The sequence below is a fragment of the Pomacea canaliculata genome, unplaced genomic scaffold, assembly GCF_003073045.1.
Source record: "Pomacea canaliculata isolate SZHN2017 unplaced genomic scaffold, ASM307304v1 utg2218_pilon, whole genome shotgun sequence".
In the NCBI taxonomy this organism is placed as follows: Eukaryota; Metazoa; Mollusca; class Gastropoda; order Architaenioglossa; family Ampullariidae; genus Pomacea; species Pomacea canaliculata.
This window is the reverse complement of record NW_020229206.1, coordinates 1-19,280: the sequence shown is the minus strand read 5'-3', so window position 1 is coordinate 19,280 and position 19,280 is coordinate 1. Positions and strand designations below refer to the sequence as shown.

Here is a 19,280-nt window from a genome sequence, read left to right as displayed (position 1 = left end):
GAAGTTATTGAGAAACTAACATATGATCCAAACTAAAATCACTGAAGGAAACTTTATGATGGTGTTGCTGCTGAAAAGGGTTTTGTGAGTGCATTCATATGTGTGTGTGGGTGTGTGTGAAAGAGAGAGCATGGCTGTAGTAGCTGAAATCGCCTGATTGTGTCTGTGTATGAGAGAGAAGGAAAACGACTGTGTACTGTGTAGTAGTTCACGAACACTGATTGTGTGTGAGGGAGCATGACAGTAGTATTTGAAATTGCCTGGTTGTGTGTGTGTGAGAGAGAGAGCATGATTGTGTGTGTGTGAAGGAGCATGACAGTAGTATTTGAAATTGCCTGGTTGTGTGTGTGTGTGAGAGAGAGCATGATTGTGTGTGTGAGGGAGCATGACAATAGTATTTGAAATTGCCTGGTTGTGTGTGTGAGAGAGAACATGACTGTGTAGTTGTTTGAATTGCCTGATATGTTGGAAAGGACCAGATGACTGTACACAGTGGTGGTGGTGGCTGAAGCAGTAGGTGTATCGGCAGATGATGCAGTACAAGTGAATATCACAAGGCCTTATCACCAACCCCCTAGCGTGTGATAACCTATGCTAATCAAACTGACAAAGCAGAGGCGCAGGGCAGGAAAACGGTGGTGACAAATAGCGACACATACCTTCCCCGATAGCCAGTCGACACACAAATACGCCGCTGGTGTGGATGATGGTGTCCACAGAAATGCTGCTAACAAGCCTGCTTTTGAGCACCTGTGGTGAGTCTTGTAAATCTTGTGTTTTCTTGCCCGATTTCTGGTGAACTTATTGGTCGCACCCTGAAGATTAGGCTGGGAGCCTGGAGCCTTGGCACAGTAGGCAGAGGATCCGAGCAACCCGTTTATCAGGAGGTCAAAGCTACACACTGATGGCTGTCATGGCAACCATATGTACATGAGCGGCGGCTGGAACTTGTCCTTCTCTGGAGTTTTTTTCCCCCATCGTTATTGGCATCGGGTGGGGTCAGCAGTTTCACGCAGCATGAGATCACAAGTTTTTGCCGGGAAAACCTGCAATGGTTCTGACCTCACTTGACGAGACAGTGCCTTCAGCCGTTTGACAAATGTTGCTGATGTCTGGTGTCGGTGTTTCACTTTGAAGGAGGACATCATGTCTGTCCCCACTTCCATCACTTCTTGACTGGACTAAGTATAGCTCCACGCTATTGGGTGAAGTTTACTAAATTTGTCAGCAGTGTTTTACTACCTGCCAAACATGCACTCATTACAAAGAAACATACATACAAGTCCACACACAGATACACGCGCACGCGTTCATACCTGTAGAGAGATATGTGAAGACAAAGACCTATAGATCAGTGGCGTAGGAAGATGTTCGGCGTTGGGGGGGCAAACTCCCTGCTGACAGTGAACGGCGTTCGCACTCGCACATTTCGTAAAAAAGGATGGATGGGGGGGGGGGGGGGGTACTGCACGCACGCACGATCTGATCGTCAGAGGTGTTAGAGCCTCCACTTGCCTCAGGGCTCGCTTTTGTGACGATGATGACCGTCTCCTCTCTACGTTCCCCTACCTTTCTTCAGTTCTTTGCTCTTTGTGAGGAATTACGTCTCAAATATTGGGGGGGGGGGGGGCAAAAGGATATTCCTGCCCCCCCTGTATTTTGCTTGGAGGGGCGGCTGCCCCCGCTCCCCCCCTGGTTCCTACGCCACTGTAGATGTCCCCACACAGTAACACACACACATATCAAACTCATGTACAGAGATCCGTGTGCACGCACATACACATTCATACGTGTACAGAGACGTTTGTTATTGTGCGCACGTACATACACGCGTACATAATGTACACACACGTTCGCCTGTACATACATACGTTTATACGTGTACACAGACACGTACGTGTGCCCTCTCACACACACACACATACACACGTTCGCCTGTACATACATACGTTTATACGTGTACACAGACACGTACGTGTGCCCTCTCTCACACACACACACACACGCGCCCACGCACACTGCATGGATTCTGCACTGCCGCATCCTCAGCAATTTAAAAGCTTGTATAGTTTATGTCTGGACAGTGCCATCAGTACTCGTAAACATATGTTTATGTCTGGACAGTGCCATCAGTACTCGTAAACCTGTGTTTATGTCTGGACAGTGCCATCAGTACTCGTAAACCTGTGTTTATGTCTGGACAGTGCCATCAGTACTCGTAAACATATGTTTATGTCTGGACAGTGCCATCAGTACTCGTAAACCTGTGTTTATGTCTGGACAGTGCCATCAGTACTCGTAAACATATGTTTATGTCTGGACAGTGCCATCAGTACTCGTAAACCTGTGTTTATGTCTGGACAGTGCCATCAGTACTCGTAAACCTGTGTTTATGTCTGGACAGTGCCATCAGCCTCAGCAGTGACCACAGACCAGGTGAGAGAGCTGTGCTCGTTTGAGAGGGCAGACAGCTTGTGTTCGTTTCACAGTGCGGGAGGCTGGAATAAAATGAGTCCTGCTGCTGACCGCGGACCACGAACTGACCACACAGGGGGTGAGTCAGCCAGCCAATCAAAGTGTAGAGTGAGCGGGTGAGTGGACTGGGGTGTGTGTGAGGGAATGGGGGTGGAAGGTGAGGTGGAAAAAGCGGTAGTGAGGGTAAATTTTGTAAGGGAGCAAGTGGTGCGTCGGTAAGAGTGACGATGTTAATAATACAACATACAGTCCCTGCGGAAACGTACAGTCCGCATCCTTATCGTCATCAACAGCAGTGGTCGTTGTGGTGGTGGCGACAGTAAGAAAGTGATGGGGCTAGCTGCATCAGCAAGAACAGAAAGTACTTAAGTCTGAAGTCTGAAGCACGACACTTAAATAAAATCTGTTGTTGTTGTTGTTGCTGTTGTACAAAGAGCCCACACCCAGCTCCTGTCGGGCATCTTCCCGATGTACCAAAGTTTGTGGCCCTCTTCAGGCGCTGTCTCCCTGACTCCTGGTCATCTTACTTTCATCAGTCACACTATGTTTTCCCCTGCACCCTTATAGCTCACGGGCGAGTTGTTTCATTTTGCCACACTGGTGTAGCATGCGGACGTTCCACGTACCAATGGATGTTGCTTCTCTCAACTTTATATCTGCTTTGGTTACAGTAGCATATTTTTGCTGTCTCCTCCCTGGAGTCTGCCAGTAGGTTGCGCGGTCGTTGTTGATCCAGGCATCGACCTATGCAGAACGGAGTTCCTTATGAAGGGAACATATTTGTTCGTCTCTGAGTTTACTCACTTGATGGCGCCCATCTTCTTGAAGTTGGAAGCATGGTCGCCACACTTGTAGGACACCAGAAACTCTACTTACAAGTCAAGTGGTGTAAGCTGGTCTGGTTTGGTCACGTGACCCTGCACGACTCCTTGTCCAAGACTGCCCTTCAAGGTATCTTGGAGAGTCGTCGCCACTGCGGTGGTCAGAGGAAGAGCTGGCTTATGAACGTAAATGAGTGGACTGGTCGTCCCGTGCAGGTTCTTCTCACCATCGCCAAAGACAAGCGAGAGTTGCGGCCTTGTCCACGTTCTCGTCAAACGACCGACACCAGTCAAGGGCCAAATGACGATCTGAGTGTGCTGGACTTGGTGTGGATACCCGCTGAACGCATTTGTTGCCATACTGCCATAGGAAGTCCAAAGACAAAGAGGTGGTTATGGCCTCCGTCTTCTTCACGCCTACTCCTGCCCTGAAATTATTTAATTTGACATTTTGTCTGCAGGTGGTACGTTTCTTCACCTGAGGGTCGGCTCACACCTGTTTACGTCTTCCAGGCTGTTCACGGGCGTTGTCTGTCTGAGGTTTTTCTACTTCATCAGTGGCTACAACTCTGTTCACTTGGAGATCTCCACGAAGTCTGCGAGCACACAGAGGACAGTGTGGCATGAGCCGAGGTCTGAGGTCACGCAATGGACTCTGGTTCAAACAACGCTGACCTCAAACACCAGCTTCAACGTCGTCTTCAACGGCACCAAGACTCGAACCTCAGGCTTCTTGGCTATCGATGACCTCACCGTCACATCAGGCTCATGTGTTCTGTCAGGTATGAAATCTCATTCGTCGGCAGTGTGTGATGTAACAATATTGATTGAGCGATGTGTGATGTAACAATGTATTTTCTACTGTCCGTTGTCTTGTTATCATCTACACGCTGTAGCGTCCCCGCTATACACCTGTTGTCTTATCATCATCTACACTATTCTGTGTCATTGTTCTATTTACACTGTTACCGTCTACGATATGTAGCATCACTCTACCGCCAGTATTATACACGTGACGTACGCTTGTCCAGTGGTTTCCCAGGAACCAGTGATGACCTCAACAGAGGAGTGGAGTTCAGGAACAAGGAGTCGGGACTTTGCATACTTGGCGTCAGTCTCACCTGAGTCTCGCACACGACTGATGTTGACACCCACTTCCCCCGCACCTGGACACGCCACACCACCAATGTCGGCAGCCACAAGGTCTCTTAGAGGGTCACCTGGTGAGTGGTGGACACCGTCCACCGGTGACAGACGATCTTACTTGACAGCAAAGTACAGCGGCACAGGCCGGCTGACTACACTGCCAGACCTTCATGAGATCACAGGAGTGACCCCAAACACAACTGGTGAGGTCACTGCAGAGTGCTGGCCGTCTGTCATTATATATAATTATATACAGTATATATATACACGACCATTCTTGCTAAATCTGATACAGCAAGTTTAACAAGAAGTCAAATGTCTTTTTCAAGGAACAAGAAACATATAAGTGTTTAAGTCCATTCTTTTTTCTAACCAACGTTTCCGATATTTTTTAAAATCTCTGATTCGTATAATATTGTTTTACGCGCACACACACACACACGCACACACACAATGAGTAGGGGAGGAGAGAATAATGGGCGATTCTAAAGCCTCATCCTGTATCACTCAGTCTGTCTCCTGTATCAGCAGAAGTCTTCAGCGGGACAGCCAGGATGGCAGAAGAAATGACCACCATGCCAGAGTTTTCTCCAGCCGTGACCAACACCGGCTCCAAACCGCTCAACAGCTCTCACAATGACGTCACCAGTGAAGTTGTGGCTGCAGTCGCCATGAGTACCGACAGTCACATGACGAGATACTCACAGGAAGACAGCGAGAAAAGTAAGTAATGGATCCTTGCTTCCCAACAGACAAGGAACGAGGGGATCCTCTCACAGAGAGAGAGAGAAGGAAAGAGAGAGAGAGAAAGAGAGAGAGAAAGAGAGAGAGAGAGAAAAAGAGAGGGCAATATTAATGTGTCTCAGACGATTTCTTCTCGTGTGTTTCAGTTGCCTGGCAGATTTCAACTATTGCTTTAGGTCTTCTTTTGCTGGCGACCCTTGTGGCCGTGTTGTGGTTGCACTGGTGTAAGCGACACAGAGTGAATCTCTACAAGTAACCACCTTTACCTCCGCCCACAGCAGTCACTCCGAACTTCCTCACTGAAGCTGGGAGTCTGACTGTGTCAATATTTACTCGGTGGTGTGAGCGTGTGATTTGTGATGGCGTGAGCTTCGTGTGATTTGTGATGGCGTGAGCTTCGTGTGATTTGTGATGGCGTGAGCGTGTGATTTGTGATGGCGTGAGCTTCGTGTGATTTGTGATGGCGTGAGCTTCGTGTGATTTGTGATGGCGTGAGCTTCGTGTGATTTGTGATGGTATGAGCGTGTGATTTGTGATGGCGTGAGCTTCGTGTGATTTGTGATGGCGTGAGCTTCGTGTGATTTGTGATGGCGTGAGCTTCGTGTGATTTGTGATGGCGTGAGCTTCGTGTGATTTGTGATGGTATGAGCGTGTCAAGAACTGGTAGCAGGGAGAGGGACAGTCTAGACGAAAGAGAGGCTGACGTGGGAATACGGGGTGGTCGTTGTGGTTGGGTGGACCAAAGCTGGTCATGATTGAAGCTGATATATGAACTTCCAGTGTTTATTGTACAGCAGCATTCATACCATTGCCGTGTGGACAGAAACTACATGTCGTTCATAATATTTTTATCATGTGAACAGGCAGCGCAAAGCTTTGAGAGGGCGGGTGGTGGTGACATACAAAGGGAGCGAACACAGAAACACAGAAATGACCGAGAGACAGGACTCCTTCTTCAGCATCACATCACCACGGGTAAATCATACAGCTGTGACATCACAGCTGAACCCTTCGCCTGTGACATTCACACATAAAACACACAACTCCCCCCCCCCCAAAAAAAACAACAACAACCAAAAACAAACCATATATACACACACACACACACACCGAGGCAGAGAAATCAGCTCGAGATACAAGGGACACGTGTACACGTGTACAGTACAAACACACATCTTGTAGCCTGTCCTGTACATGGATGAAGTGACGTAGCATACAACACCCACAAATTCACCTAACAACGTATAGCTGCATTATCAGATAAAAATAGCAGGCTTCATATTGTAAACTTAATAAACAAATGTCAACATGTCGTTAACATTCCTTTCCAACACTTAATTGTACTTGAAACCTCTTCCAGAACATTAATACTTTTTCACGACCTTACTCGCTCCCGCTGAGGGTCCGAGTGTTTAACGAGTTGGTCCTTGTAACTTGTTGACCAGAGCAACTACTCCAGCGTCAGCCATGCACGCGACGACAATGGGTCTCGCTCCACGTGTTTCCACCATGAGGATGAGCTGGACACAGACAGACATGAGGAGGGAGACGCATGCCACTCACAAGATGAAGCAGAAGTAGGCAATGACGACGATGATGGCGATGAGGAAGAGATTGAGACGACGTCACACGTGGACCCTAGTTATTCCTCCACCACACACCTGAAGTCACAAGGCGCCCAGGTAACACGCTGGTTCCACATAGCTCGCGGCTCATCATCCCACATTCATTGGAATAATAATAGTTTGATTCCTTTTTGCGTCGTCATCATGATCATCATGATCATCGTCGTCACTGGTTTGATGACAATTGTTTTCTTTCCTTTCTTGTAGACATGGGGTTACAGAGAAGGTGCGCCCAACTGTCTCTTAGTGTCCTCTCTCAGAGACTGGTCTCAGCTTGCGCCCAATCCTGGCCCGTGGCCCTCACTGGCACCAAGGGGGACCACCCATGATCAAGACGCTGTATCTGCCAGCCAACAGCCGGCTAGCAGTGAGTGGTTACTCGGGACCACTCCCACCTCAACCACAACGTCACTCAGCGCCAAGGGAGAGAAACGTGGAAGATTTCAACGGGGGGTAGCTGTGACGAGGGGTACCCGCTACCCTGCACCAAACTCAGTTTTGGACCCGCCCTCACCTGTGGACAACCTGCCGGTCGCTGATGGTAATGGTAGTTGGGAAGCCAAGAGACAGAAGCCGGAAGTTATCTACGGAAATGTTCAGACGTTCACGCCGAGTGTTGGGTCGTCTGTGAACGGCATTGACACCAGGCAGTTACGCCCACCCAGCCAGGAGGTGGGACAGACTGTTCAACCGCCAAAGTGGAGCAGCGACCTTTCCTTTGCAGACAACTCAACAGGTATGCCGCGAGAGTTGTCTGCTCGCATTGAAGGAAGTCCGCCACAGGTGGTGTCCGGTGCTCATAGGGACAGCGCGCTGCAGCTGCTGGCGTCCCCCGGGAGTAAGACGCTACCAGTCTCTGCTACTCCAGCGGAGCTGCCAGGGGGCGCTACCTTCCACACTTTTCTCGGCAGCAGAAAAGGTCACGTGACTAGCCTCGTCACTAGCGTCATTGAAGACAAGGGAGGCAAGGACAGCAGTCAGAGTCGAGTTGTCCGACTTAGTCGACACAAACTGGAGAAGACTAACGGAAGGAGCGCCGAGTGCTTGAGGACACAGGAGGGCAGCACAAGCATGAAGAAAGAGCCTGCTCACAGTTTTATTTTGAGAATCTGACTCACCCTGCTCTTTAGTTCTTGACATCTAGAATCTAATGTTCTGGGGCCAGTTGCACAACGTTTCTAAAACTTAAATCTGTTATAAAGAAGCAAATAATAATGGCTCCGTTGAACGAGAGTTTCAGGAACCATTAAAAGCGACCTGGTCTTGTACAGCAGCTCGGAGCAGTTGTAAACTGCTTACATCAGTTTTTACCGCGAGGAGAGCAGTTAGTATGGTCGCAACTTGAGGTATTTATAAGGAAACAAGAAATGCTGTTGACTATTCTGTTGCAAGTCTTGAATTGGACGAGTATACTGTCCACTCAGTAGGTCTGCCCTCCTTGTTTAATTAAAGTTTTCCTTTCACTGTCTTTCCACCATTTGTATGCCAGCGTGTCTGGTTTACGCAGTTTTATCTTATTTAAGTTACTTATAACCAGTTGGGTTGTGTACCGCGTTTGGTTAAAGACCAAAGTGTTTACATTTTTTAATATGTTTAAAATAAGTAACGCTGCAATGTTCACATTTCTTCAATGGACGGGAGACACAATTTTTTTAGTAGCAAGTGTGTTGCTTAAAACTTTATTTTGCTCAAAATCTTTTCTACATTTTCTTCATTCAGTTGCGAGCCACATCCTTGTTTGGGAGGAGACCCTAACACAGGCTTCCACTCTTGTGTGTGTGTGTGATCTGTATATATATATATGTGTGCGCACGTGAATCTGTCCATGCCTGAAGTAAGACATTTGCCTAGACACGTGTATTGCTTCAGATGTACAGTGGAGTGAACATGCTCACAGCGAGAGGTGTTCATACTTGGTGCTTTCACTGTTTACAGTCGCATCAAGTCCTGCCTGAGCTCACACCAGCCGCCGACATCTGCACAAACACGGCCTGCAGCTTTACTGGATACTAAGACTTCTGTGTGTGTGTGTGCTGTGTGTGTGTGTGTCTGTCTGTTTGTATGTCTGTGTGTATCTGTGTGTGTGTGTGTCTGTGTGTATGCCTGTGTGTATCTGCGTGTGTGTGTGTGTGTATGTCTGTGTGTATCTGTGTGTGTATGTCTTTGTCTGTGTGTGTGCATCTGTATGTCTGTGTGCATCTGTGTCTCTGTGTGTCTGTGTGTCTGTGTATATCTGTGTGTCTGTGTGTGTGTGTAAACAATCGGGAAAGGCAGACGGCTGGACCACAAGAGTAGTCAAGTGTGTAAACTTCTGATGTCCCGTGAGACTGCGAGTTTCAGCGGAAGACAGACAGTGGAGTCCGTCACTAGTATTTCACTCAGACAGGAGATGGCGCCACCAAGGATACAAGCCCGCAGAAAGAAAGATGGTCAGCAGAGGATGTTACAATATCACACGCACACACGTACACAGCAGAGGATGTTACAATATCACACGCACACACTCACACACGTACACAGCAGAGGATGTTACAATATCACACGCACACACGTACACAGCAGAGGATGTTACAATATCACACGCACACACGTACACAGCAGAGGATGTTACAATATCACACGCACACACGTACACAGCAGAGGATGTTACAATATCACACGCACACACGTACACACGCACACACGTACACAGCAGAGGATGTTACAATATCACACACACACACGTACACAGCAGAGGATGTTACAATATCACACGCACACACGTACACAGCAGAGGATGTTACAATATCACACGCACACACGCACACACGCACACACGTACACAGCAGAGGATGTTACAATATCACACTCACACACACAGCAGAGGATGTTACAATATCACACGCACACACGTACACAGCAGAGGATGTTACAATATCACACGCACACACTCACACACGTACACAGCAGAGGATGTTACAATATCACACGCACACACTCACACACGTACACAGCAGAGGATGTTACAATATCACACACACACACGTACACAGCAGAGGATGTTACAATATCACACGCACACACGTACACAGCAGAGGATGTTACAATATCACACGCACACACGCACACACGTACACAGCAGAGGATGTTACAATATCACACGCACACACGCACACACGTACACAGCAGAGGATGTTACAATATCACACGCACACACGCACACACGTACACAGCAGAGGATGACATACGACAACACAAAAGCAAGCGGGACAAGTCGACCACAACAAGGACCTGACTCCCAGACTGATAAAGGTCGCAATCAACAAAACATGGTTGCCATGTGGGTTTGGGGAAGCAGGGCAGCGAGGTGGGATGTGGGGGTAGAGGGTGGATTGTGGCCCCATCTTGAGATAATGCAGGTCTCAAGGTCTCAAACACTGAGCTCCAGTACCACGGCCTTGAGATAATGAAGGTCTCAAGGTCTCTAACCCTGAACTTCAGGTCAGGGACGACTTTTTCATCCTCGTGGCGCGTGGTTAGTGGACCGCAGATGCTTTTTAACAATAGGGAGGAAGAACAAGAAAAACTGACGACAGCGGCCGAAGATTCCTGGAGTTTGCACAGAGCTATCAAATTCACCTTAGCCAATACCCTCCTTCACCACGAGGAATGAACAACAGCAACTTGCTATTGTACAGACGGGTGGGTCCCTAGCCAAATGATAACTTCTTCCAGAGTTCTTCACGTCTGCCATCAATACTGTCAAAACAAACCTCACGTGCAGAACACAGCAGCCTCCACATATTGTCCTAACCAATGTAAAACAGAAAGATGAGACAAAAGGCCATGTAACCATTCACCACATCAGCCTTCACTTGGAAAAACTGAGAGAACCACAATGCGACCTTCGGGGAAAAGGTCACCACCCACAGCACCGTACATCGGCAAAACTGTCATAAAAATGCTTGTCTACAGATAGCGAGGTACACATGTAAAGACAGAAAGTAGAAACAAAACCACTGGAGGCAAACGGTACTCATTCTTCATATCTAGACATCTGACACCACCTTTATATCTAGACATGTGACACCACCTGTATATCTAGAGATTCGACACCACCTTTACATCTAGACATCTGGCACCACGTCTGTCTCTAGAGATCAGACACCACCTGTATATCTCAGTATCTAGCGTCACATCTCAGTATCTAGCGATCTCTGTCACACCTCAGTATCTAGCGATCTCTGTCACACCTCAGTATCTAGAGGTCTCTGTCACATTTCAGTATCTACAGATCTCAGTCACCATCTTTATATCTAAGGGTGTCCGTCACACCTCACCTCGCTGCTTTACCTTCCTCTATCATGTATGGTCAGGTCCTTCCCGACAACTTAGTCGTTGTGCCATGCGGGTTTCGATCCGGCGTGCCTCGTTGTTCGGACACTAGAGCTTTAACCACTCGCCCATCCTCTTGATCAGGGGAGGGCAATTAATTTTCCCAAGGGGCCGCATGAGAAACTGGGATGATTCTAGAGGGCCGGACTAATATAGTTAACTCAGCTTTACCCAATGCTGTATATTTAGTATATATACTGGCAGGCGTGCCAGCGGGCGGGCCGGTCAGAGACAGGAGGCGGGCCGGCGTTTGCCCAGGTTTGCTCTTGATGAACAAAATACTGACAACACAAGGGATGATGGAGGCAGCCTTTGAGCTCACCTCCACATGGCAAACACGCTTACAAATTTAATCATGCAATTTATTCATTGATTTATTCGCCCCTTGAACTGTAGTTGGGGGGATGACATGATAGAGGCGGCAGCTGACAGGCGGCCATCTTGTCTATTGTGGGCGACAGTCAGCAGGATGACCTGTCCAGTCTTTCACCTTTGTGTCAGTTCTTCCTCTGACCACCGCGACGTCCACTACCCTCCAGAGTACCTTGGACAGAGGGCTACGTGGTTTATCTGTTGTAAGTAGAGCTTGCATGTCCTACAAGTATGGCCTCCGTGCTTACTACAAAGACATCAGCCTTCTGTTCACTGTACGACAGCCGGGGTACTTGCTCTCAACTACCCGGATTCTCCGTCTCGGCGCGCAGAGTCCATGTGTCACATCCGTAGAGCAGGATGGACACTACCTGTTTGTACAGCTGGTACTAGTAGTCACCTTATCTGATGGCTATGCCAGGTCCTATCCAGTCTAGCCATTGGAGAGGGTGGCTCCCAAGTACTGGAAGCTGCTGACCTCTTGCACCTGTACCCCGGTCATAAGTCTGTCGTCTGCGAAGCTTAGGTTGACGATCGGTCTTTCACGAATGGGAATGGTGGTGTGATGGTCGAGGGTTGTTTAACACTTGATGTTCTCCACAAAGATGTCAAACATTACAAGCGATAGGGGGCGCCCTGACGCACGTCAGCTGAACATGTACATAGTAAGTCCAGTAGTGCTGTAGTCGTTGAGCTGTCGCTCAGCGCTTCGATGACTTGAACGAGGTCTTCTTCGATTTTCTCATCACATCCACAGCCACCCGTGCCTGCCTCTGTCTAAAATCGTCTTTGAAGTCTGCGAAGTTGTGGTGGAGGGGATGCGGTTCTGGAGGACTTTCAGCGTGACTGGAGTGGCTGATAAGGCTGATGGTGACGGTGATGGTGATGGTGGGCAGAGGAAGAACTGTCTGACAATCACGTGACTCAGCATAACACAAAGAGTGATCGTTACGTGAGGGAGTGTATCTGCCGTACCATAAAGCTATGTGATTGTAAGATGAAGAAACGGACTGACCGCAGTATAACAAACTGACAACTGACCGCACCATGGAGTGGACACCGAGCCCTTCACACATCGTACAGTAGAGACATACTGAGATTGGACAGCACGATAATACTAACTAACAGTGTACACCTGTACAGCACAGCGACACTAAATGAATGAATAATAACGTGTCACGCTTGACAAGGTGGGGAGAGGGGTCGGGTCAAACAGGTCCACGTGTAAACTGACCTCCAGGGTTAGAAGTCTCCTTAACTGTTTATGTTGTGTGATGTGGTGTGTGAGAGAGAAAGAGCATCACTTTTGAGTTTTATACAAGTCTCATGTGTACAACTGTGGGTGACTACAAGTAATCGTGTGTTAATCAACGTGGTGACTACAAAGTAGTCGTGTTATACAATGGTGGTGACTAAACAGTATCGTGAATACAATGGTGGTGGACACAGTTATGCGTGTATACAATGGTCGGTGACTACAAGTATCGTGTGTCCAACTGGGTTGACTACAAGTATCGATGTATACACGTGCTGGTGACTAGAAGATATCGTGTGTACAACTGTGGGTGACTACAAGTATCGTGTGTACAATGGTGGGTGACTACAAGTATCGTGTGTACAATGGTGGGTGACTACAAGTATCGTGTGTACAATGGTGGGTGACTACAAGTATCGTGTATACAAATCGGTGGGTGACTACTCGTGTGTACAAGCTGTGGGTGCTACAAGTATCGTTGTAATGACAACTGGTGTGGATGACTAGAAGTATCGTGTGTACAATTCTGGGTGACTACAGTATCGGTGTACAATGGTGGTGACTACAAGTCGTCAGTGTTACAACTGGTGGGGTGATACAAAGTTTCGTGTATACAATGGTGGGTGACTACAAGTATCGTGTATACAATGGTGGGTGACTACAAGTATCGTGTGTACAACTGTGGGTGACTACAAGTCTCATGTGTACAACTGTGGGTGACTACAAGTATCATAACATGGTGTGGTGACTACAGTTCTGTATACAAGGTGGTGGACTTACAAGTATCGTGTGTACAACTGTGGGTGACTACAAGTCTCATGTGTACAACTGTGGGTGACTACAAGTATCGTGTACACAATGGTGGGTGACTACAAGTATCGTGTATACAATGGTGGGTGACTACAAGTATCGTGTGTACAACTGTGGGTGACTACAAGTCTCATGTGTACAACTGTGGGTGACTACAAGTATCGTGTACACAATGGTGGGTGACGTACATATTCGTGTATCCAATTGGTGGGTGACTACAAGTATCGTGTGTACACACTGTGGGTGCTTACTACAGTCTCATGTGTACAACTGTGGTGACTACATAGTATCGTTGTACCACAATGGTGGGTGACTACAAGTATCGTGTATACAATGGTGGGTGACTACAAGTATCGTGTATACAACTGTGGGTGACTACAAGTATCGTGTGTACAACTGTGGGTGACTACAAGTATCGTGTATACAATGGTGGGTGACTACAAGTCTCATGTGTACAACTGTGGGTGACTTCAAGTATCGTGTGTACAACTGTGGGTGACTACAGGTCTCATGTACACAAGCATCGTGTGTGGAACTGAAAGCTACTCGAAGTATCGTGATTGCCGTTTTCAGTTTTGCAGAATGTGTTTCATTGAAGTATTTTTAGGAAAACCTTCTGGACGAGGACACACACACACATATACATGCACGTACAGCTGCGTCAGGGTGGTGGCCGGTACTCCAGTCATCTGCTACACAACAGGATCTGACGGCCACAGCAGGAAGGGGAGCAAGGGGATTCCCCTCGTATTCTCTCCTCACATCTGCACTTAACTCTCTCTCTCCGCTCCCTGTCTATCTGCTGCAATAGCTGACATTTTGATTTTAACAGCAGACATGACTGATTGGTGTGTGGCACTTTGACAAAATGTGTAACAAGACACTCGCCTGCGTCTTCCCTGTAGACATCCACCTGTCACCCACCCACCCGTTGGATGCAAACCACTAAAAACACAGGCGCTTCATCACTAGAGGAGGTCAGAGGTCTGGAGGTGGTGGCCTGCTGTTTGTCAGATCACGTGTCTCAGCCCTTCATTCACAACGGTGCAGGAGATAGTGGGATTTCCTTATAAGGCAACCGGGAAGGACTGGGAGAGGCGTTGGACTGGTCACGTGACCGTTACAACACGGAAGACATGAATAAGACCGGGTAGTTCTGAGAACATGGGCCCATAGGGCTTGATCCTGGAACGAAGACGAGAAAGAAAGAGACTGCCGTACCGTTCACCTTAAAATCTCTTCCAGGGCGGTGTGATGACGAGTTATCTACAAACAAGTGGTTGTTATAACATTTCACACACACGCCAGTCTTACCACGCCTGAGCGATTGCGTTTCCCAGTTGAATGCGTGTTGTGTCTACACATATCCCGAGGTGTTGTGTATCCGTGTTATTACACACATATTTCCCAGTGTTACTACACATACCCATGTGATGTTATTATCTAATATCCCAGTGTTATTACACATATCCCAGTGTTTGTACACATACCCCAATGTTGTGTTATTACACATATCCCGGTGTTATTAGACTTATCCCAATGTTGTGTTATTACACATATCCCAGTGTTCTGTTATTACACATACCCCAGTGTTGTGTTATTACACAATTATCCTGTTTGTGTGTTACAACATGTCCCAGAGTTTTTACACATATCCCAGTGTTGTGTTATTACACACATATCCAGTGTGTGTTATTACACAGTATTCCCTGTGTTGTGTTATCTAGCACATACCCCAATGTTGTGTTATTACACATATCCCAGTGTGTTATTACACATATCCCAGTGTTGTGTTTATACACATATCCCAGTGTTGTGTTATTACACATATCCCTGTGTTGGTTGTGTTATTATTCCCAGTGTCTGTGTTTTTAAACAATATCCCATGTTAGTGTTATTACACATTCCCAGGTTGTGTTTCACATATCCCTGGTGTTGGTGATTATTACACATACCCCGTGTTGTTTATTTCAACATACCCCAGTGTTGTGTTATTACACATATCCAGTGTTGTGTTATTACACATATCCCAGTGTTGTGTTATTACACATATCCCAGTGTTATTACACATATCCCAGTGTTGTGTTATTACACATATCCCTGTGTTGTGTTATTACACATACCCCAGTGTTGTGTTATTCACAACACTGATCCCAGTGTTTGTGTTATTACTAGACATATACTCCCAGTTTGTTGTGTTAACCATATTCCAGAGAATCCCATGTTATTACACAGATATCCCTGTTGTGATTATTACACATATCCCTTGTGTTGTTTTATACAGCATATCCAGTGTTGTGCATTTATTACAGCATATCCCTGTGGTTTGTATTACACATATCCCAGTGTTAATTTACACTACCCAGTGTTATGTACACAATAGTCATTACACAGTTAGCATCAACTCACACTTACAAAGATGTTTGTGTCCCGGATGTCCTGTGGCGGGGAAGGTGTGATGTACATGCAAATACTGAATACATCGGACCAGTTTTATTATTGCATCATATCCATGAGTGTTGCAGTGGAGTAGGTGGGGCTTTAAATATCGAGAAGCTAGAATCCCCCCACCCATCTCTCCAGCTATCCCCCTTCCCGCCCACTGCGGTGTGAGTGGCCCACGAGGTACACAGCCAATGGGAGAGCAGCTTGCACGCCACTCGCCGCTTGTATTGGGAAGTCGACTGCTGCTCCTGCTTCCTGGACTTGTCTTGGCTTCAGTCGTCAGGCCAGGCGCCAGCCACACACACAGGTGGACAGTGCGCCTCTAAAAATAGCCTTTACCTGTGCTGGTATTTATATCTACATGTGCAGTGCGGACATAACACCATGACACCTACTGCAGCTTTCTTGCACAAACAGCGGGCAGCCTGGCACAAGGTAAGTCTTCCTTCTTCTTATCTTTTGCTTTCACCAGAAGATGGTGGCAGGGCGTTACTATGACAACTTCCCTGAGGACATGCACTACTCGGCTCTCAGGGTCTCTGTTTAAACATTTTCTTTCTGTCCTTTCTCCTCCTTTCTATTGTCTGAAAAGGGAACTTGAACATTGTGTTTTGAATTTTAGTTGTATTGAAGTAACCGGTGGGAGTTTAAATATCCGTGTTAGTCTACAGTTTGAAGTCTATGCGGTGTCTTTGATGTATAGAAATGTATTTAAACTGTATATATCACTATTAATTTATTGTGACCAGTAACAAACTTAATGAACTACTTCATCAGTGTTGGTCTGGTTACTGACATATTTTTCTTCCGCGAATTTCAACGATCGCTGTGCCATTGACAGTTCACCGTGTATTATAATGAATGTGTGACAAGTGCAGCCAGGCTCCTCTCCAATGTCCTCCATTCTCCCCCCACACACACCACACCATCCATTTCTCGCCATCCTAATCTTCTGGGTTGCATGGCTGTGGAGTTTTAGATTTCTGCCGACTAATACACAGAGCTTGTGAGTAGAGAGACAGGGTGGTGAGCAGATAGCGATCGTGATAGGTTAGTGATGGAGAGAAGGTGGGTCAGCAGTAGCCAGTGATTTGGTTGTGTAGACTAGAATGCAGGGTGTCAGAGGGTACCAGTGGATAGTTGTGGAGAGACGACAGAGTGCGTGAGCAGTTTAGCCCAGTGATTGTATGTTGTGGTAGAGATGACTGCGTGCAGTCAGCAGGAGGCAGTGCAAATTGGACTTAGTGTGACATAGCATCTTCATAAAGCTACAACAATGCCTTCTTCTGAGTGTGCTTCTTCTCTGTTATCTGTTTTGAATGATCCCTTATTACTTACATTACATGGGATGTACATAAACATGTAGACATTTCACTCCTGTGACATACCCCTACAATTACACACAGGTACAAAGTCTACCCACACATCCTATTCACACACGCATGGTGTCATACTACACCACACAATGCGTGTGCTCATACACAAGTGATTATACATACGTACATACGAATCATGCACAGTGTGTACATAGTACTAAGATCTACCCAAGGAAAGCACGATGTACCAATGTAATCTACACATAAAGCCGCTATATGTATACATTGTGTGCGGCATCACACGTTCACACAGGTGCTTACATTATTACAGTAGCAAGTACGCCAAGGAACACAGAACAATAATCATTTACAGCTTAAGCACAATTATACACAGGGATGACATCTGTAAAGACCACTTCATAGTATTATACAGGTTGATATGTACAGTATGCAAGTATACCCACAGGATATGCATGTGTTTACATACCAGCATTATCACGTTGAACACACTTAAGCTCACCTATCCATCAGACACACAAGGCAACATGTTATACAACACGTTTAAATTATATGTACACATGTGACACTATTGGCATTAACAGACAAGTAATATAATTGGCAATGGTTTTTATCATGCTTTGTACAATGCTAAACATACACATCCGATAGTTGTACACACTTGCAGAATACAAACATTTATCATTCACGAGTACTGTACATTCAAGCCGATATGTACACACATTTATACAGGTAGGTGGGTATACAATTATCATCATCCACTCATAATAACAAACATGTAGCAAGGCAAAATGTGAACACTATTGCTATACCTGCACACAAATGGTACATTGGATAACTTACATATGTACTTTGGAGTAGCTGGGTTAATACATAACATACACTTTACTATTATTTTAGTGAACACCCATACCTACATGTAGTTTATTTGATACACCAGTAACGAAACTGAATCAATGTGGCAGGCCGATTATTTGATAAACCATTTGACCATGCTTTAATGCCGTGTGTGACACATAAACAGTTTGAATAAACAAAACTATACACGTGAACGATGGGCTGTTGATCACGCAGCCTGGTCACCCTGACAGTCAGCAATGTGATTTGTGGCACACACATCATTAACTGGTACAGCAATACCATGGACCACTATATTAACAGACACTCACACACATACTTGAGACAGCTCAACACATGACACACTCATATACGACGTCGCACAACACCACACAGTATTATCATTGCAGAGACACCACAACACATAACACACATGTCATTCAAACACCACCCACAGGACAACTGTATACAGACACACACACACATATATGGTAGGAGACACCATTGGCATACACACAATGCTACAGACAACCACACACATCACACTCTTTCGACACACATTAGCATTACACACACGCTATAGCAGACAACACCACCACACACATGGAGCCACACATCATTACGAACACATAACGCATACACACACGCATACAGACACACACACACATGGACACACTCATATACAGATGCACACACACACATATATATATGCAGCGACACACACACGCGTACACAAACACATACAGACACACACACACAGACACACATGCATACACACATGCATACACACATGCATACAGAGACACACACATATACAGAGACACACACATACACACAAACACACACGACAGACACACATACAGACACACACACACATAGCGTTAGCCACCACGCACACCACAACACTACTAAAAATGACACACAACCAACGAAGAAATGACAGCACAGCACGCACACATCTGAAACATCACAAACACCAGCACAAGATCCCATGCACGGGACCCTGACACGGGGAACTGAAGGATCTTACGTTGTCCTATGT

At 46.5% G+C, this 19,280-nt stretch overlaps 1 protein-coding gene across 3 annotated transcripts; it reads left to right on the top strand.

The window, feature by feature from the left end:
- Positions 1-72: 72 nt before the first annotated feature.
- LOC112556010 lies at positions 73-8,042 on the top strand. 3 transcript variants are annotated; one of them, XM_025224599.1, is made up of 9 exons: positions 96-755; positions 2,405-2,554; positions 3,758-4,078; positions 4,328-4,645; positions 4,971-5,165; positions 5,333-5,438; positions 6,050-6,161; positions 6,632-6,868; positions 7,019-8,042. In XM_025224599.1, the coding sequence occupies exons 1-9, from the start codon at positions 704-706 to the stop codon at positions 7,922-7,924; spliced, it is 2,397 nt and encodes a 798-aa protein (XP_025080384.1). In that variant the 5' UTR covers positions 96-703; the 3' UTR covers positions 7,925-8,042. The 3 variants fall into 3 exon arrangements, with proteins under 3 accessions (XP_025080386.1, XP_025080384.1, XP_025080385.1); XM_025224600.1 differs by having other exon boundaries at positions 104-755; positions 4,974-5,165; XM_025224601.1 differs by lacking the exon at positions 2,405-2,554 and having other exon boundaries at positions 73-755.
- The last annotated feature ends 11,238 nt before the right edge of the window (positions 8,043-19,280 follow it).